Source organism: Zophobas morio, unplaced genomic scaffold, assembly GCF_036711695.1.
Source record: "Zophobas morio isolate AGI-343-1 ecotype UQ-CSIRO unplaced genomic scaffold, CSIRO_AGI_Zmor_V1 ptg000046l, whole genome shotgun sequence".
Classification (NCBI taxonomy): Eukaryota; Metazoa; Arthropoda; class Insecta; order Coleoptera; family Tenebrionidae; genus Zophobas; species Zophobas morio.
In genome coordinates this window covers 4,305,351-4,327,095 of record NW_026972151.1, presented here as the reverse complement: position 1 = coordinate 4,327,095, position 21,745 = coordinate 4,305,351, and the positions used below count along the sequence as shown (strand labels likewise).

Here is a 21,745-nt window from a genome sequence, read left to right as displayed (position 1 = left end):
AAAAATGAAAAATCCTGCGTGGGAAAAGAGAAATAAGTTTTGTGAAATCACAAATGACTTCTGCAAAATGAGAAATGAGAAGTGAGAAATGAAATGTGCGAAATGAGAAATGAGATGTGTAAAAAGAGAAACGAGAACAGCGAAATCATAAATGAGAAATAAGAAATGAAAAGCGAAAATGTGAAATGAAGAACGAGATGCAGAGAATGTGAAATGAATAACATTATTACAAACTCTAAGACGAAATAAATGTACTGTTTTTTAAACGTTTTTCCTGAACTGTTTTTCCTTTTTTTTTGCGTTCATTGAATTCAAAAAATGCAGTAAAACACAAAACCGTAAGCGAGACTTGCGCGACATATTTTTCACCATGATCACGAGATCGACGAGATAGATTACATTCTTGACAATTAAATTGTGACACACTTTATGTGTATGTTGGAGGAAAGAAGACGTTATATACAATAACGAAACGTATAAGACCTTGGATATAATTTGTATTACTCTATGGGGTCCCTTTGGAGCACAATAGTACCTATTATCCGAATATGTTTTATGTTTACATTTAGTGAATTCATTTCATTAAAAAGATAATTAAAAACAAATCGCTATGTATATATTGTAATTTGAGATCTGATAGACTTGACAGATGTTTTTATAAAAGATAAAATTAAAGAGTAAATTTATCATTTTTGATAAGTGCCTTATATCTGCTCCGAGTGGGAGTTCGGGGGGTTTCCGAGCTGGCTAAAGTGCCAAATACTTAAAATTTAATCTGAATAGAACATCAAAGAATTTTGGGAAATCAATTTTATGAGAGATATACTTTATTTCGTAAGATCTTGGAAATGTTTTGAATTGCACTAAATAACAGTTCGTTTGTAATTGATGATTAAGTTTTGAGAATGAGTCATATAATAATAATAACAACATGACAGCCAATGTCTTCGATGTGAAGTAGGAGTAGAAAGCCAAATAAGGCATTTCAAAAATCTAGGAAACCGTCATCGGTAAATAACAAATAAATTCATTAAAATTTCAGATTCATAAAATCAAGAATTTGTTTCACATTTGTTTGTCGTTTTATGTCTTCCAAATAAAAAAGTAGGTCTAAATTTTCAGTCTATACAGCATCTATTACTATCTACTGGAGATTTAACTTTAAAAAATCTGTAAAACTACTGGACTGATTATTGTGTAAACTTTAAAATTTTAAGAATATCGTGTAGGTGATATAACAGTAACCAAAATGTATCCTCTTCTCCACCAAAAATTTTATGTCGCTAAAAAATATTAGTGTCCTTTTATAACTAACATTTAAATCCACAAAAAAAAATGACAGTTTATCCTAGAAAATACAAAATCGATTATTCCGAAACTTTGAAACGGTTTAAGGTTATCACGATTTCGATAAGGCGCTACTCAGAATTGGTCTGTTCACTCCTTCCAAAAACTTGAATTCTCAAAAGGCAGGATCAACGATTAAAATTAATCAATTTTGGTGGTAGGTACACGGAAAAAAATTGGGTTTCAGAACGACCACTAACGTAAGATAAACCAAATATTCCAAGAAATGTTGCTGCAAGAGTTTTGCTGTAGCGGGGATAATAACATGTTTGTGTTAATAAAACCTGGATCCTATGACTTAAATGCCACCCTCCAGACGATTCTGAAGTGCAACATTTCGGTGACTGTGAAGATAAACTACGACCTGTGACCTTGTTATTTTTCGACTCCTATCAGTGTATTTATAAACTGTTTTTGTGGATGGATACAGTCGTTTTTTAAGAAACAACCACCAACATGTACCGGCAAATGCTCTTCTTGATATCATTCTGTGGGTGCACAGTTTTTGCTGAAAGTAATAATTTTGTGGTAACGAGTACAGAGGCTACAAAAGAACAGAAAACTAATATCACAGAAGTAGGTATTTCAAAAAGAAATTTTAGTGAATAACACCCAAAACTTACAGCTTACTCATGTTAATCCTCAAATCTATTCTATGCAAATTTTCGCAAACGTCAGCAATCGGTTTGCAAGAACTCTGATAACGAGCAAAGTAAGAAATTCGGATAGCACCCCTCACGAAACAACGTTTTCAGTGGTCTTACCCGACAATGCCTTCATTTCAGAGTTTGAAATGGAAATTGAGGAAAAAATCTACAAAGCATACGTTAAAGAAAAAGAAGAAGCCAAAAAAATCTATCAAGAGGTTTGTTCCAACTATTTAAATTTGTTTCAAGAGATTAACAAAATTTGACTTAGGCTGTATCCACTGGCCAAAGTGCTGCTCACGTTGAACAAAGTACCAGAGACTCCAAAATCTTTACGGTATCTGTAAACATAGAACCCGAAAGCAAAACAATTTTTAGACTTGCTTATGAGGAACTCCTTCAGCGCCAGTTTGGTCGGTACGAACTTGTGATCAACATCCACCCTGGGCAACTTGTTGAGGATTTGGGTGTTGAAGTATTAAATAACTAAAATGCTTTCACGATATTGTAACAATTTTTAAAGGTCCATATCAACGAAAGTAGGCCACTGACGTTCCAATCGGTTCCTTTTCTTCAAACTGGAAACGAAATCAGTAAAAACCAAGAAAATTTAAACGACTTTGTGCAAATAAATTCCATCAGCAATAAGTCAATCAGCGTTAAATTCACCCCTGATATCGAGCATCAACTGAAGTTTGCGAAGAGTCTTGGTAGTGCGAAAGAAAATGGTTTGGCTGGACAATTTGTGGTGCAATATGATGTGGAAAGAGATCCCCAGGGGGGAGAGGTATAAATTTTTCATTATTAAACCAGTTTCGAAATTGTTGTCTTCAAGGTTTTGGTCCGCGATGGGTAAACATGTAGTGTTCGTTCTAGATCACAGCGGTAGTATGATTGGGAGAAAATTTGAACAAGTGGTTGAAGCAATGAAAAATATCCTGTCGGACCTTATCTCTAAAGATTTATTCGACATTGTGTGGTTCTCCGAAGGCGCGTCAGTTTGGAACGTCGAGACCAATACTTTTGTAGACACAAATATATCTTATTCTCACTCAAATTATGGGCATTTAGAACCAACGCTGAAGGTAAAAATAGATTTCTGGTGCTTCCTGAGATTAATGATATTATTTTAGGAAGCGAATTTACCTGAAGCTGCAAGCGTATCTGACGAAAATATACACAAAGCTAAAATTGCCATAGAAAATTACGAGAATATGGCATCAACTAATATCATCGGAGGTTTAGAAGTGGGTTTATTTCTGATCAAGAGAACTGAAAAAAAATTTCCTGATAAATATCAACCAATACTCATATTTTTGACTGACGGTTTACCGAACGTTGGGATTGACTCTGGCGATGAAATCGTCACACTTGTAGGTATTCGTTTACGTTGTTAGGAAACATTACAGTGGCGCTACTTTAGGTATCTAAACTCAATGATGGAGCAAATCGGGCGCCAATTTTCTCCCTGTCTTTTGGTGAAGATGCGGATAAAGATTTCTTGAGAAAATTATCTGCGCAAAATCTGGGTTTTTCTAGACACATTTACGAAGCAGCTGATGCTTCCTTACAACTACATAATTTTTATCGTACCATTTCTTTGCCTTTGTTGAGTAACGTGACTTTTAAATATGTGGACGAAGTGTCAGCTGTGACTAAGGTTCAGTATCCGATACTTTTCAAAGGCAGTGAGTTAATAGTAGCAGGACGAGCACGTGCGTATCTCTTATATACTGAGCATAACTTTGATTGTGTGATTTTTAGCCGAAAATTTAGACGTTTTGCTTAATGTGACTGGAAGATGTACAATTGGACTTGTTAATTTTCACACTGTTCAGTCTAGACCTGTTAGTTCATTGGAAAGACTTTGGGCTTACTTGACGGTTCAACAAATATTGCAAGAAAGAGATAGAGTTACAAATACTACTGAACTAACGAAGAAAGCGCTTGAGATATCTCTGAAATATTCTTTTGTAACACCTGTTAGTTCTTTAGTGGTTGTGAAGCCCAATGCTACGGATTCAGTTGACACTAAAGCGGCAGTTGCAAGACCAGAAGGAGGTATATATAAGTTTCACTAAATATTTGAGAGGTACTTGTAAAAGAATATTTCTTGTTACAGATTATCCAGAATATTCAGTAATTCGAAGATTTCCATTGAGTACCACTTTTCGTAAGTATCACTCAAAATTCATTGATCACTGGTTCAAAATCCTTTAATATGCGGTGCCATCGAAAATAAAAGGAATCAAATTTTGGTGTTAGTCCATTAGTTGTACAGGTGCTACTGCTATACATAGAAAAATTGTTTTTTTCGAGCAATCTGAAACCATGTAAATACCCGGTAAAAAAAATGTTTAATTATGGTTCAGGTGGTTGACTACGTCAAATCTAGAACCGTAGTACCACTTCCTAAGCTTGGCAGGCAACGCCAAATTTAATTCATTTTATTTTCGATCGCACAATGCTCCACTTATGTACTTTTTCATTACAGAACCAAACCTGATGCTATTTTCAAGAGCTGACGGTATGTATTGTATTAAATTTTCTTTTTCCAAAATGTGTCTTCTTAAGCAATGTTTATGTTCCAAAATCTCAGTTAAAGTAATATCACGTTTACTTTTCAAAATTTAATGCAACTGGAAAATGTGCCTTGAATTTTTGCACTGCTCAGTCTAAATTAGTCAGTTCATTGGAAAGACTGAACAGCAACAATTCTTTCTTCCAACTAATGTTACAAGAAAGAAGTAGAGCAACAAATACAACTGAACTAACGAAGAAGGCACTCGAGTTTTCTCTGATGTGCTCTTTTCTTACTCATGTTAGTTCTTTAGCGGTTGTTAAACCTAACGCTACGGATTCTATTGATACTAAATCTACAAGCCAACAGCCAGAATCAGGTATTTCGTGATGCAGATTATTCGTGCGTATGGTATACATGATGGTAGAGTAAACAAAACAAAAAAATGGTGTAAGTTTATTTAGATAGGACTTTACTTTAATTTTTTGTTGCAGTAAAACTATTTTAGGGATTTTCTTTTTAAATAATGTCGCAATGATCTGTGAATCTGTCACAATGACAAATTATCTATGCTGACAAAATTAAAACATTTGTTTGCTTGATTAAAAAATTGCATCTAATAATTCTGATCTAATAAATGAAGTAGAAAAGTGGCAGTCCAGCTCAAACCAAATGTCAATCAGACTACTGACAGACAAAAAACTAAATCATCAAATCAGTTAATCCAACTTAAAGAAAAAATATCAAAGCCTACTTCACTATATAAAGATCGTGAATGGATAATAATAATAATTAATGCATTTTTGGATAGAGAGATCTTCCATTCATTCCTGTACTGGATTCTGGATTCTGGATTCTTAATTTATGGGGGCTGACCGTAGCCAGCCGGCACTTAGGCCTTGCCTTTGGGCCCATTGTACCTTCCCCAAGTCCATATCAGGGTGTTTTCCCGCTCCTCTACTCGTCAAGCCACCCAACTACTTGAATGTACTTGAGTAATGCAGAGGGTGGAAACTCCCTGATATTTGCCATACTAGGCCAGATGTCCCCTAGTATGGATTCCCTGTAGGAGGCTAGGGCTGGACACTCACGAAGAATGTGCTCAGCTGTTTCCTCTTCTTCATTGCATCCACGACAGATTGGGTCTGTTACCACCCCTATCGTATGTAGATGTTTGTTAAACTGGTAATGTCCCGTAAGGAATCCTACCAGTTTACGCAGTTTGTCCCTTGAAAGTGAGAGATGAAATTTCGTCAACTTACGGTCTGGTGTCGCCATACAAGCTCTACTATGCCGACAGCTGCTCAGCTTCACCCATATCTGCTCATGGCGTCTCTGGGTATATTGATTTACGAGTTCGTTCGAGAGGGCGACCGAAGGCGTGATTGCCGGTTCGGGTCCCCAGAAGGGCATGCGCGCGGCTCGCTTCGCCATCTCATCTGCCCTCTCGTTTCCTTCGTTGCCACTGTGTCCTTTGATCCAACAAAGTTCCACACTATTCCTCTGCGTTACATACTTTAGCGTTTGTCTGCACTCCCAAACCAGCCCGGATCGAACCATACAGCTGTCCAGGACTAGTAGTGCAGACTTGCTGTCAGTAAGTATGCGTATTGATTTGTTGCCGATTTCACGTTCAGCAATGATTCTAGCTCCCAGCATTATTCCCATCAGTTATGTTTGTAAGACAGACGTGTGGGTGCCGAGAGGTACACTGATTTGTGTGTAGTTGTTCGGAGTAGATGCCGGCTCCTGAATCACTATCTGTTTTGGCACCATCGACATAGATATCTATGTCGGCTCGTCCTTCTGAATTATCATTCATTGATATTCTATATGTCTTCTCATATATTAATTTTGTTCCCATTCGGTCACAACCCATCCTTAACAAGGGTATTCTGTTGAACGCCTCCGTTAAGATCCGAGTGTGCTTCGTTGTGCGGCCTTGCTTGTTCCATACTCCCAGAGAGTGAAGTCTTAGAGACGTCGTCATTGCCGCTTCCTCTATGTAAAGGTTAAGAGGTGCTAAGCAAAGAACAGTCTCCAGAGCCGCTGTGGGAGTGGTCCTCATTGCTCCTGTAACACTGAGACACGCCATTCTCTAAACGTGTTCAAGTTGCAGGGCTGTTGTTTTTTGTCTGGCTCTGGGCCACCAAACTAAAGCTCCATAGCACAGCATCGGTCTGACTATTGCCGTGTAGATCCAGAGGGCGATCTTGGGATTTAAACCCCACGACCTTCCCACCACCCTACGACATTGCCAAAGAGCCGAGCGTGTCTTTTCTACTTTATCATCTACATGCTTCTTCCAATTCAGTCGCCAGTCCAATACAACTCCCAGGTATTTGACTTCGTCCGAAAGTTGAAGCGTTGTGTTAAATATTTTTGGAATCTGTAGTGTACCAATTTTCCTTTTCCTGGTGAACAGGATTAGTTTCGTCTTTTCTCCATTAACGGAGAGGGTATGTCTGCTGCACCATTCCTCGACTATTTTTACTGCAGCTTGCATTATCTCACATAATGTATCTGCGTTTTTTCCTGTTAGCAGAATGACTAGATCGTCCGCGTATCCAATTGTGTGGTAGCCAAGATCATTGAGGCGTCGTATCACGCTGTCAACGACAGTATCCCACAGTACAGGAGAGAGAACTCCTCCCTGAGGACATCCCCTGTCTACAACAGCCTCGATCTCAGTGCCACCTACATTAATCATTACTTCCCTGTTCCTCAGCATACCGGCCACCCACCTACTTAGGGTGGGGTCCACGTCGTGCTCTCGTAGGGCTAGCTCTATGCTTTTGAAGGTCGTTTTATCAAACGCTCCTTCAATATCCAAAAACATTCCTGTACTGATTTCTCGAACTCACTCTTTAGCTGATGTTCGACATCGTCTTTTACTTTTTGATCCATCAAGACCACATTTTCTCCGACAAGATTTTACATAACCTTCAAATTTGTTTCTATGTCCTTCATTTGTTCTTTAATTCCTGTTATTTCATTTATGTTTGGTTCCACTTCCATTTGGAATTTTTCGCTTGGGCTGGTGATTATGTTATCTTTTTGCTTGTCTATTTTTTGTCCATTTCTTTATTGCTGGCGCCCATTGTTTCCATTCCTGCGCTCATTTCGTCTTTCATTTCTTTATTTCTTGCGTCCATCTGTGTAAGCATAGCCTCTGCTTTAGTTGTTCCTCCATTTTTGCGGCTTGAGCTCTTGTCGCAATAGGCATAGTTCTTGTCCGATCTGCCCGGAAGTCGTAAAACCAGTTATTGATCTCAAATCCATAGAGGTTTTTTTCTGAATTCATTGATGTAGTACAATCATACTTGCTTTCTGATTGAAAGGGCAAAATAAATTATTAAAATTATTAATTTTAATTAATATTAAACATTAAATAAATTAACCAGTAACAACTGAAACCAAAATTAAACTTCTGTATTCTACAAAAGATACTCAAAATGCTCTCCATTTACCTATTGGCAATCAAAAAGGACGTTGAATGAAATTTTGTAGTGAGTTAATGAACATAATAATAATTTCCGTAAATTTAATTCTATGATCAAAATCATCTTCGTTTAGCTCTTGCACCAAAAAGATTTTGACTGGGTGAAACTTTTCCATTTTCATTACTGTTTGAATCGGTTTTCTACTATATTATACAGTTTTGAAGCTAATTGAAAAAAAAAAAAAATTTGTAAACATTGGATACTTAATTGAAACGAATAGAATTATAAAAACAGAAAACATTCAAATACTTGAAACGGACTCTGATCAAAGACAAACTAGCTGGAATCTTACATATTAAGAAAGAAGAAATCATATTTTTAACTATTTAGTTTTTTTATCAAGCATATTATTAAAATTAAAGTAATGAACAAGTTTTAAATTCATCTGTAGTTAGATATTGGGAAAACATCTCGAAAAGGAATTGAATCACCATTTTCCTATACTGTACCTTTATTTCTCGAAAGAAGTCCGTTACATTATCTTTAAGTTCGTATGAATTATTATTTATAGAAAGGATGCATGCCGTAGATAAGTTCTGCGAACTATATCCTTCAGGTCTTTCAAAGCTTTGCACGCTGCTATCTTCCAAGATTTTCTTGGATTTTCTTTAAATATATCCATGTCCATTTGACACGAGGTGCGAATGACAATTGAAAAAAAATATATCAAGAATACTACGCACTTATTATAGTCATCTCTCCCTTTGTGCTACTCAACGGAAACTCGTAATGGAATCTGTACGACATACGAACTGCGAGATGTGCTTCTTTCACGCATTCCTAGGAGATATGAACAGTCATGCTCACATAAATCCCGTACAACCCCACTATTACGTTTTATCAAAATCAGTAGCATGGATACAAATTACCAGCTGTACGGGATTTATATAAACATGACTGTACATTCGTCTATGACGCATCTGACTTCTTTCTTAAAATAAAATGTAGTTTGACACTAAATAATATCCATGTGTTTTACTCTATATTTACAGATGCAATAAGTGAGACAGATGAGATGGAAGGTAAGCGCATCATGATAATTTAGACTAAACACACATTATCTTTTATCATGTATTTAAGCTTTTGAGCCACTTTTCGTGGAAGAAATCAGTGGCGATCCAATAAACTCTGGTATGCATTTTTAAGATTTGTACACGGATTCATCTAATTTATATATTTCTTGCAGCTCCTCAGTGGCTCACGGACCTCAGAAACAATAACCAAAATATCACAACTGCTGAAGGTAAGGCAGTCATTTTATTAAGAAAGTAATTTTTTCTGAACACGCAGAAGGCGAAGATCGATTATAACCGTTAATCATTTGTGTGCAATTAATTTTGATTTTAAGGAACTTTCATACTGCGTACAAGTGGTGGTGATTTGCCACATCCTGAATGTCCCAAAACACCATTTAATGGTACTGGTGTATGTATATTTGTATTCGATTGTCCACAAGTGTTTTCGTTCCTAGATGATCTTAATGCGTATTTGAAATATTTTTGCTCATTAAACGAGTAAGTATAAGACATTCGTAAAATACTGGAGTCTCTGTTTTTAAAATTCTAGATACGCAGGAATATGCTGCCCAAATGAGTCCTCTTGAAAATAAAATCCAAAACGGACAGTTGACCGGCTTTTGTTGCATGTATATAGAATGAAATAGCTTGTTAAGGTCGTAAACGTCTCTATGACAAAATCAAATTTTATTTTCAAATAAACTTTTCCTTTTGCATACAAGCTTACTTCATTGCGTCCTTGCCTTAATTAGCCTGTAGAAACAAAAGGCGTTCTTTCTTAGACTCCGTTTATCCCTGCCTTAGTTTCCTTGCTTGGATTCATTTAAATCTAAAAATTAAATAAGTAAGTAAGTTAAAATAGAACTACGGACTGTAAAACTACAGGTAAAGAAGCATGCTGTGGGTGTGTTTCAAGTGAGTTTTTCCTTACAAAAGTTTGTTATGACGTCATCAACATTTTAACATAGAGATATATCAGTTGGAATAGGTGCAGTGTAATAATAAGAATTTACAGTGCTGTATTTTTAAGATCGGGATAAGAATTCTAATAGACATATTTCCAGCAATCTTCACACTGTGTGAAAGTGGTAACGATTTGCTATATCCTGAATGTCCAACCCTTTAATATTACTGGTATTTCTAAGTTTCTAGTCCAGAAATGTTTCCGTTGCTTGATGGTGTGTATTTGAAATATTTTTGCTCGCTAAACGAGCAAGTATTTTAGTTTCGTAAAATACTGGAGTCTCTGATTTTAAAATTCTAGATATGCAGGAGTTTACTGCTACAAATCTTTCGAAAAATAATATGGATAGATGACCAGATTTTATTATATGTGTTTACAACGAAAAGGGAAGGATGAATACCCACTTAATAAATAGTTTCATTGTTATTACTTCACATGTAAAATTTTATTCGTGTCCTTTGACTCCTTTGCACACAATGTGTACACCAATTACGGAAAAAATTCAATATCTTACCATTTCAAAGACGTTGTTTCATAAATCCTTTGTGGATTTTTATTTTATGTGACACATAAACTGTAAATTTTCTTTTCTTTTACTTGACTATTCAGCGTTTTATGCCACCGTGCTCATTCTTTTGTTAAAAACAAGATAAAAGTAATTACGTCACAATGAGAGCAGCACTCAGTTTACTAAATATTATACATAGAAATAGATAATTAAATATTATTTTGTAAAGCTTGAACACTCCATGTTGTTACTTATCGTTGTTAATAACGTAGTATTAGTCGTTCAAATAAAAATATTAGGAAACTGTGACAGGCTGCAAAAAACAAAAAAATACCTTGCATATCTAGGTTAATTTATTGATATCTACATTTTGGGATTACCCTCAATATCGTTGATAATAACTGCATTTTTCTACGTTTACGAACTTCCCTAAATAAAATTTATAGGAAAACAAGTATTAATGCTTTCTGGAAATTCCTGAGGATTATATTAGGTACCGAACTTTTGCTTTTTGTGGTCATATACTTATTATATTAATTCAGGGTGTGAAATAGGATGCAACGTTCTTAGGTAAAATCAAGGGTGGCTCAGGAATTACTAAGTTTACGAAGCAAGGCACAAGATCCTCCATAATCTAAATATCGAAAAAATTACGTTGTCGTACTTGCGATTTTAGCAGTTCAGATGAAATTTTTTTCGCAAAAATAGAAATTATGAAAACATGAAATACCTTAAGTCAAAAAGCCGCTTTAAGCTTCTAAAGCGAAATGAAGCAATCACCATAGACCTACATATAAATCGAAAACAAAAAACTAGAACTAACCATGTTCTCGCCTATCAGTATTTTGCGAGTAGGAATCATAAACGAGGCCTATAACCATCCATTGGGGGGCTCCCAACAACCTGTCGTCGAAAGATTTTTGTGAGCCCTCCATTAGATACTTTTGAGCTCCCATCTTGAATAGTAATCTCATATAAAAACTCTTCTTTCAGACTATCATAGACGAGGCCTATAGCCATCCATTGGAAGGCTCCCAACAACCTGTCGTCGAAAGATTTTTGTGAGCCCTCCATTAGATACTTTTGAGCTCCCATCTTCAATAGTAATCTCATATAAAAACACTTCTTTCAGACTATTGTTAAATTTCGATGAACCGATATGTTTCACCTGCAAACAGGCGAACAAATGTCCCAGCAAACCAAATCTCTCCCACGAATCACCAATTCCTTCATATAATGAAGTTGTTAAGAACTTCCACTCTGCTGTTCACTAACCAAACTAGATTCCAAACTTCAATAACTGCACAAAGTAGTTCCAATGCCCTAAATTCTGATGCTCCGTCTCACGCAACATGGACAAAATACAAAATACAGTGGACAGCCCAATTGCATCAATAGGGAAATCATTACTATTGCGCCAATCTATTCCGTTACAGCAGCTCCTTGTACACATCCCGCATGAAATCGTTGCTATACAGATACACTATCCTCAACCGGTAGCTATCTGTAACTCCTACATTCCCCCTGACAAAGACATAACACACATAATTTGAAAATATATTATAACAGAGTTCTTCCCCAAAAATCCTGTTAGGCAACTTTAATAACCAACATCAAATTTGGGGATCTACAACCATGAGTAAAAAAGGAAACACAGTAGCCAAGGTCTGTGGATTCTGCCAACCTCATCGTACTTTTAAACTCCGAAGCTAAAACCCGCCTTGATTCCCCAACTGGACTTTCTTCAGCTATTGCTCTATCCTTATGCGATCTGTCTTTAGTGCATTTACTAGAGTGGACTGCTTTACCTGATTTTCACAATAGTGACCACTTTTCCATTTCCATACAGTATCAGTATAAGGTCGTGATTTGTCAAAACTACAAAATCCGACCTCGCTGGAAAATTTTCAATGCAAATTGGAAACTATATGTTGACTCTATTATCAGTAAAATCCCTGCTACCGAGTAACTCATTCTGCCTGAGGCTAGAACTAAAAAATGGTTGTCCATCGTACATGAGTCCGTTACTGTGGCTATGGGTAAAACATCTGATAATCTTAAATGCCACTCGGTACTCTGGTAGGATGAAGAATACAGAAAGGCCTTTTCGGACTGTAGAACGTTACACAACTTTGAGAAATCTCATACAGTTCAAACTTTATCGAGCAAAATCTAGCTGTTATCAAAAAGAATAAAAAAGGGTCCTGGCGTAAATATGTCTACTCTATCACGAGTAACTTTACATTTTCTGACAAACCGAACATTTATATTATTTATATATTTAAGCAAAACCCTTTCCGATGCCAACTTACCGTAGACTTTCCCTACTATTAGAAGAACTGAATTAATCCATACCTCCGCTCCTTTCCATGCACTTCCAGCAATTCCCCCTTGACTTTGGGGCAAAATCCACTACAACTTTGAACGGTTCCAACAGCATCACTTCAAAATTTGACATAGGTCTGGTAAGGTCCACACTATTGCGGACTTTCTGTCGAGAAGACAGTGTAGAAACTGCAAACACTGCGACAAGATGGAGCAGCGTGAAACATCGGTCCACTGTGAAGAATGGACTACGGTCCAACTTAAAAAAAAAGAAGTTGACGTGGATAGCGGATCGTTGCTCAAATGGAAAGAAGATGGTGTAGAACAGCCAGGTTGGTCGGAAATATCAGACGAGTCACCCTCTTTAAAAGCGTTATGGGTTCACTGGGACTTCCTGCGTGTCGAGAACGGGTTGCTTAAGCGAGCTTGGGAGAGTCCGGATACGAAATATACCACCATGCAGTTGATCTGAGGACAGAAATAAGTACATGATGGTCGTCACCGATTATTTCAGCAGATGACCCGAAGCTTATGCCATACCGAACCAAAAAACCACGACAGTTGCAGAAATGATGATTGGATCAGCAGGTTTGGGCTCCCAATGGAAATACAATCAGACCAAGGCAGAAACTTCGAGTCAAACCTATTCCAAAGGGTTACTGAAGTACTAGGAATACGAACGGACTACGCCGTTCTACCCACAGTCAGATGGAATGGTAGAACGGTTGAATCGTACCATGAAAGAACATCTTTCGAAGGTGGTGGCCGAACATTAGAAAGATTGGGATCGACACCCTCGACTGTTCCTACTGGATTATCGATCAGCTGTCCATGACACCGGCGCGCATAGTTTTCGGAAGAGAACATCGTCTACCTTGTGATATCTTCTTCGGCTCTCCGTGTGAAGAACCAAAAGGAACTCATACATTACGCCGATGACTTGAAGAAGAAGCTACTGAGCGTTCACAAAACGGTGCACCAAAATATCCGGATGGCAACTGACAGAATGAAAACACGCTACGACCTTAAGAATAACTCAGTACGATATAAGGCAGTCGTGACGAGAATCAACGATGTCATTCACAGAATTTGACGAGGGCCGAAGACCTCTTTATGAAAGACAAAAGTGACATGGTGGACGTTTCCAATCGGGACGATCAGAACTAAGAAAGGGGCAGTGATACGAAATAAACCCATTCACCGCCTCGGTACGACGCCTATGGGTTTTTTCAGCGGCTTTCTAGTATGTACGGCGATGATGGCGGCGGTGGCGGGGAAATCAGTTTAATGAAAGGTACACTTGATTTCATAAGATCTTGGAAATGTTTTGAATTGCATTAAGTATCAGTTCATGTGTGATTAGGGTTAAGTTCTGAAAATGATTATTAATAATATGACAACTAGTATCGCCGTTGCGAACTAGGATTAGAAAGCCAAATAAGGCATTTCGAAGATAGCAGTCTTAGTAACTGCCATTTTTCAAAAATTAAGATTTTGTACGTAGGTAATGTTTGAGCTGTTCTCTGCATCACGAAAAATAGACAACTTTTATTATGAACATTAATCACCCCTATATCAGAAAATATCAAAGCGTACTCGCCTATTTTACAATATCCATCAAGCGTAAGGGCGTATAAAGACTTCGCGTATAGCTAGAATCATCCAGCAGGTTTATTTCTTTATAATGTAATGTTATAATAAAATAAGTAGTGTTACATAATACATAAATTAGTGATATGGAGTGTGCGCCCTTATGGTTTAAGACCTTCGATATAATTAAAATTATGTATTATTCATTAAGACTTGACATCCAACGAATCAAGGATTTGTTTCATATTTCCTTGATGTTTTATGTCACCCAAATAAAAACAAATCAGTTTATATAGCATCTATTATTATCTATTATTAACCAAAATGTATCCTCATCTCCACTAACAATTTTCTGGAGCTAAAAAATATTTGTGTGCTTTTATAACTATGACTTAATTTCACAGTAAAATTTGACAGTTTATCCTAGAAACCAGAAAATTGATTATTCTCTACATCGTTTAAGGTTATCATGGTCTCGATAAGGCGCTACTCAGAATTCGTCTGTTGACTCTTTCCAAAATCAACAAAAACAAATTGAAATTTTTAAGATAACAACATTACTTTAACCAATCCATATCAACAATTAAAATTAATCAATTTTGGTGGTACGTAGGTACCCGCAAAAAATGAGGTTTTAGAACGACCACTATATGTACCGACGTATGACAAACCGAAAATTGGGCGAAATGTTGCTATCAAAGTTTTGGTGAAGCAGGGATAATAACATGTTTGTGTTAATAAAACTTGGATCCTGTGCCCTAACGCCCCCCCTTGGAGATGACTCTGAAGTACAACATTTCGGTGACTGTGAAGATAAACTACGACTTGCAGCATTATTTTTCGAATCCTATAAGTACACTAATAAACTGTTTTTGTGGATGGATACAAAATCATTTTAACAAACAACCCTCAAACATGTATCGTCCAGTGCTCTTCGTGATATTATTCTGTGGATCCATAGTTTGTGATGAAAGTAATAATTTTGTGGTAACGAGTACAGAGGCTACCAAAAAACAGTAAACTAATACGAGTATCTCAGATTTTTGTTAAGAAGAATTTAACGTTTTTAAGGTAGTATTAGTCGTTCAGATAAAAATATTAGGAAGCTGTGACAGACTGCAAACAACACAAAAAAATACCTTGCATAATTGGGTTAATGCTGCCTTTATTGATGTCTACATTTTGGAATTACCCACAATATCGTTGATAAAAATTGTATTTGTCTACGTTTACGGACTTCCCTAAATCAAATTTATGGGAAAACAACAACCAATACTCTTTGGAAATTCCTGAAGATTATAGGCACCGAACTTTTGCTTTTCATGTTTTTTAAATTTGCTTGAAATATCGAATAAGGAAAATTTGTGGTCATGCATTATATTAATTCTGAGAATGAAATAGGATACAACGTTCTTAGGTAAAATCAGGGGTGGCTCAGGTGTTAAGAAGTTTATGAGGCAAGGCACAAGGTGCTCCAATATCTAAATATTGAAAAATTAAATTGTCGTGTTTGCGTTTTTATCAGTTGAAGTTTTTTTACCAAAAAAATAGTAGTACATTCCAATATTCACTTACTTTTTATGACAAGCCCTGAGGGCTGAGTCGCTCGTCACCGACAATATCAAATATATTTAAGGCAGAAAACCAACATGAGAAATTTAATATCAGTACGTAGGTACATGTTTAACTCCTATTGTTTATGTTTATAAATTGAAAGAATGCGACTATTAAGCACGTAACGAACTGCCTGATTTGAATGATTTTATCTCTTCAAAACTGAGGAGGCGACAAAATTTTTTAATTAACGTTCTGAATATTATTCTGGACAAGTAGATGTTACCTACGATAATCCTTATTTGTTTATTATTAAATATAGACGTAGGCAACAACATTGTATTCCCAAATTTTCGAGAAAATAGGGTAAATGATTCTTGATTTGATTTGAACAAAAAAATATTCCCCATGAGTCACACAAATCACCGTTCTTCGTGTTAGTAATTCAACATTTTTACGGCACCACCATTGACTTCACAATATCACAATTTTTTGCGAAAACCTTGGTATCTAGGATAAAAATCAAGGCGGATTCATAAACGACATTTCAGAAGTACATCATTTTATAAAATTTAAATGGCGTTTACAAAAAAAATCAACCTGTTGGTGAAGATCATTAACGAAATTTTGGTTGGTGTTTTACCAATAAAATGATACTCATAACATACATATAAAATAGGCCAACCATAGGTCCAGTAGTTTCGAATATCAACTGCTTAATAAAAATCAACACAGACAGACGACCATGTATATTAGGAATATCGTGTAGATAGTAAAACACTAAACAAAATTGGTCTAATCATCTCCACTAACAATTTTTTGACGATTCCCTAAATTTTCTTTTGGTAAACGCTATTTAAATTTTATAAAATAACATACTCCTATATTTGAAGTTTTTCAGACCTCTCTGAAGTACAATATTTCTGTAACTGGGAAGATAAACTACGACCTGTAACTTGTTGTCCTACTACTATCAGTGTATATATTTATAAATTGTTTTACTGATGCAAATAAAATAAAAAATTCTGCATACGAGCATCACACGTTGAACAAATAACCATCAAACATGTACTGTCGAATGTTTTTCTTATTATTCTTCTGCCATTCCATAGTTTTTACTGAAAGTAAGAATTTTGTGGTAAGGAGTACAGATGCTATCAAAGAAGAGAAAACCAATGTCTCGAACGTAGGTATTGTGAAAAGTCATTTTTAATAATAATACTCAAAACTTACAGTTTACTCAGGTTAATCCTCAAATCTATTCTATGCAAATTTTCGCAAACGTCAGCAATCGGTTTGCAAGAACTCTGATAACAAGTAAAGTAAGAAATTCGGAAAGCACCGCCCACGAAACAACTTTTTCAGTGGTCTTACCCGACAATGCCTTCATTTCAGAGTTTGAAATGGAAATTGAGGGAAAAATCTACAAAGCATACGTTAAAGAAAAAGAAGAAGCCAAAAAAATCTATCAAGAGGTTTGTTTCGACTATTTAAATTTGCTTCAAGAGATTAACAGAATTTGACGTAGGCTGTATCCAGTGGGCAAAGTGCAGCTCACGTTGAACAAAGTACCAGAGACTCCAAAATCTTTACGGTCTCTGTAAACATAGAACCCGAAAGCAAAACAATTTTTAGACTTGCTTATGAGGAACTTCTTCAACGCCAGTTTGGTCGGTACGAACTTGTGATCAACATCCACCCTGGACAACTTGTTGAGGATTTGGGTGTTGAAGTATTAAATACCTAAAATGCTTTCACGATATTATAACAATTTTTAAAGGTTCATATCAACGAAAGCAGACCACTGACGTATCAATCGGTTCCTTTTCTGCAAACTGGAAACGAAATAAGTAAAAACCAAGAAAAACTAAACGATTTTGTGGAGATAAATTCCATTGACAATAAGTCGATCTGTGTTAAATTCACTCCGGATATCGAGCATCAACTGGAGTTTGCGAAAAGTCTTGGTGGTACGAAAGAAAGTGGTTTGGCTGGACAATTTGTGGTGCAATATGACGTGGAAAGAGATCCGCAGGGAGGAGAGGTATATTTTGTCATTATTAAACCAGTTTCAAAATTGTTGTCTTCAAGGTTTTGGTCCGCGATGGGTACTTCGTTCATTTCTTTGCCCCATCAGAACTGCAGCCTCTACCAAAACATGTAGTGTTCGTTTTAGATCACAGTGGTAGTATGATTGGGCGAAAATTTGAGCAAGTGGTTGAAGCAATGAAAAATATCTTGTCGGACCTTATTTCTAAAGATTTGTTCGATATTGTGTGGTTCTCCGAAGGTGCTTCTGTTTGGAATGTCGCAACAAATACTTTTATGGACGCAAATATATCTAATTTACACTCAGATTATGGCCATTTGGAACCACATCTGAGAGTAAAACTAGTTTCCTGATGCTTCCTTGAAATTAATAATATAATTTTAGGAAACGAATTTGCCTGAGGGTGCAAGCGTGTCCGACGAAAATATAGACAAAGCTAAAAATGCCATAGAAAATTACGCCGACATGGGAGCAACTAATATCATCGGGGGTTTAGAAGTGGGTTTGTTTCTGATTAAGAGAACTCAAGAGAAATTTCCTGATAAATATCAACCCATACTCATATTTTTGACCGACGGTCTACCGAACGTTGGAATTCACTCTGGTGATGAAATCATCACACTTGTAGGTATTCGTTTATGTTGTTGGGAAACATTGTAATACGCTATTTTAGGTATCAAAACTCAATGAAGGAACAAATCGGGCGCCAATTTTCTCCCTATCTTTTGGTGAAGATGCAGACAAAGATTTCTTGAGAAAATTATCTTCGCAAAATCTGGGTTTTTCTAGACACATTTACGAAGCAGCTGATGCTTCCTTACAACTACATAATTTTTACCGTACTATTTCTTTGCCTTTGTTGAGTGACGTGACTTTTAAATACGTGGACGAGGTATCAGATGTGACCGAAGTTCATTATCCCCTACTTTTCAATGGTAGTGAGCTGGTGGTAGCAGGACGAGCACGTGTGTATCTTTTGTATACTTTCCATGACTTTAATTGTGTGATTTTTAGCCGAAAATTTAGACGTTTTGCTTAATGTGACTGGAAGATGTACTGCTGGTCCTGTCAATTTCCATACAGTTCAGTCTAGATCTGTGAGTTCACTGGAAAGACTTTGGGCATATTTAACTGTCAAACAAATGTTGCAAGAAACAGATAGAGCAACAAATACTACTGAACTAACGAAGAAAGCCCTCGAGTTATCTTTAAAGTACTCTTTTGTCACTCCGGTCAGTTCTTTAGTGGTTGTCAAACCGAACGCTACGGATTCTGTTGACACTAAATCTGCAGGACCACAGCCAAGAGCAGGTACAGTACTAAAGAAGTTACTAAATTTCTAATTGATATTTTTGGCAATATTTCTTACTATAGATGAATCAACATATTCGTATTCAATACTTAGAAAATCACAATTTTCTACGACATTTCGTAAGTATTGCTCAAAATTCGGTTGGTGTTGTGTCAAAACAACGTACGAAACCAAATTTACAGACGGTTGTAGTTAGTACTACCACGTAAGTTAATTTGTGCTTTAATAGAAACATTTTTTCGATAAATCCGAAACGATATCGACACCTGGTGGCAAAAAGTCTACAGCAAAAAGGGACAACGACTGCGTCAAATTAAAGACAGTAATAGCACCTAAAGTTTGAAAGATATTCCAATTATAATTCGTTTTATTTTTGATTGCATGATACTAAACTTTGCACATTTTGTTACAGAACCATCAAGAATGCTATATGCGGTAAATCTCGGTAAGTCCTGTATTTAATTACCTTTTGACACGAACCTATTACTTTATTTTTTTTTACAGCTGCAACATATGATTCCGAAGGTAAGCACATCATGATTACTTGAAATATGCACTAATTTGATTAATCATGTTTTTAAGATTTTGTCGATTACGATGCAATTCCCTCCAGTACGTATTTTTAAGATATGTCTAAGAATTCATCTAACCTGTATAGTTAGTTCCAGCAGCAGCTCCTCAGTGGCTCTCCAACCTCAGGGACAATAATCAAAATATAACAACTGCTGAAGGTACGACCGTGCCTTTATTCCGAAAATAACTTAATTCATTTCTGAACATGCAGACGGACAAAGTCGAGTGTAACTGTTGAGCATTTAAATGTATAAATATTTTTTTTTAAGGAACCTTCACACTGCGTACAAGTGGTGGTGATTTGCCACATCCTGAATGCCCCAAAACACCCTTTAATGGTACTGGTGTTTGTATGTTTGTATTCGACTGTCCACAAGTGTTTTCGTTCCTAGATGATCTTAATGTATATTTGAAATATTTTTGCCCGCTTAACGAGTAAGTAATATACTTCCATAAAACACTCAAGTCTTGATTTTTAAAATTCTAGATACGCAGGAGTGTGCTGTCCCAAATGATTCCTCTAAAAGTTACGGCTAAAACGAAGAGATGACCGGATTTTATTCAATTTTTAGATGTGCTTATAATAAAAACGCTTTAAGTTTTCATTGTTTTATAAGGCCGTAAATGTGTCTATGATAAAATAAAATTGTGCCTTACTATGTTCGTCCCTTGATTAATCTGTCAACCAGTCCTCGAAATTTGTATCAATTTTGTAACAGTTGCTGAATTCGAATAAAACTTGTAGTATCCCGATTCGAATTTAAATTTCACGCAAAGAAATTGAGAACAGCACCGCGAAATTGCTTTTGATTAATCTGAATTTAAATAATAAATTTAAAAGAGTCTCCTAACCTTAGGCAGGCAACCACACATAAAGGTTTTTAGGGACGCGGAAAAATACTAATATCGGGAATGTCATTGCTACCTGAATGAAAATGGAAAGCGGTCTCGTCCATTATCTATCAACTCCATTCTGAAGCCAACAAGATTTGTCTCATGTAATAGTTGTGCTATGCTTCACATTGTTTAGCCATTTTATGCTTTACGCATCGAGTTTTACATAAAACCAACACTGGTTTTTTTTATTTCGGCATAGTCCTGTTCAGTAGGAAACAAGTGGCGTAACTTGGGAGGAGTCTGATGTTTTTCTATTGTTTGTACAGGGTTTTTATAAACAATTCTAAGGGCGTATCAAAAATTCCGCTTCGCTGAAATTATGCCTCATTATAACAGTCCTCACTTGTCATTAATGTCATTTGTAACCTGTCAAATAATTAATAGAATCATCGCTTTTATTGTTCTAACGTTTTCCAAATATGAATTACAGTAAATCTCGTTGATTCAATCTCAAAACAACAAAACAGTTCTTTTCAAAATACGTAAACGGAGAGTGTCTGTAACCGTTTGTAAGCAAGAATATCTGGCCAAATACACTGATTTGTTCGAACTGGCAGTGGCAACCAAGGAGAATCTCCTGGAAGACCTTCAGTATCTCAGAAAGTTGTTGATGAGTTGAGACGACACGAGAAGAATCTACAAATATGTTTGGCAATCTGTTCTTAGGTTCAAATAAAGTTTTTTCTTTGGGAAATACGCTGTATGGGTTTATTTCTCATTGTTTTTTTTTCCTATTTAGTGTTTTAATTCCTTCACTCCTCTCACTCCACAGTGCGCTAATTTGTATGGACGAACACATTCTCCCATTTTTGAAAAACACAAAGTAGGGTTTCACTTTTTTTGACGAACACCGTTTTTGCGGTTTTTACAATTTTGTTCGCTTGTCAATTTGTGGCGGAATGTTTGGGTTTGTTCTGGCAATTTTTTCTTAAATTGTC

General features: G+C 36.2%; 1 protein-coding gene, 1 long non-coding RNA gene and 1 pseudogene across 4 annotated transcripts in view; 2 read left to right on the top strand and 1 right to left on the bottom strand.

Annotated features, from left to right (window-relative positions):
- The first annotated feature begins 1,613 nt into the window (after positions 1–1,613).
- On the top strand, positions 1,614–9,755 carry LOC135142371 (inter-alpha-trypsin inhibitor heavy chain H4-like; annotated as a pseudogene).
- LOC135142373 (uncharacterized) overlaps positions 9,630–21,745 on the bottom strand; it is a 26,314-nt gene continuing 14,198 nt past the window's right edge. Inside the window, exons 2-3 of the long non-coding RNA XR_010282511.1 lie at positions 9,762–9,863; positions 9,630–9,703 (exon numbers count right to left, since the gene is read on the bottom strand). This is a non-coding gene — a long non-coding RNA (uncharacterized LOC135142373). The remainder of the gene's footprint in view (positions 9,704–9,761; positions 9,864–21,745) is intronic.
- Positions 16,986–20,569, top strand: LOC135142370 (inter-alpha-trypsin inhibitor heavy chain H4-like). Of its 3 annotated transcripts, none has more exons than XM_064074061.1 (15): positions 16,986–17,161; positions 17,220–17,450; positions 17,504–17,707; positions 17,756–18,019; positions 18,067–18,360; positions 18,410–18,649; positions 18,699–18,990; positions 19,040–19,336; positions 19,400–19,456; positions 19,750–19,782; positions 19,842–19,862; positions 19,920–19,949; positions 20,000–20,068; positions 20,180–20,345; positions 20,398–20,569. In XM_064074061.1, exons 1-15 carry the CDS (start codon positions 17,042–17,044, stop codon positions 20,423–20,425), a joined length of 2,346 nt encoding a protein of 781 aa, XP_063930131.1. In that variant the 5' UTR covers positions 16,986–17,041; the 3' UTR covers positions 20,426–20,569. The 3 variants fall into 3 exon arrangements, with proteins under 3 accessions (XP_063930131.1, XP_063930130.1, XP_063930132.1); XM_064074060.1 differs by having other exon boundaries at positions 16,987–17,161; positions 17,211–17,450; XM_064074062.1 differs by lacking the exon at positions 19,400–19,456 and having other exon boundaries at positions 16,987–17,161; positions 17,211–17,450.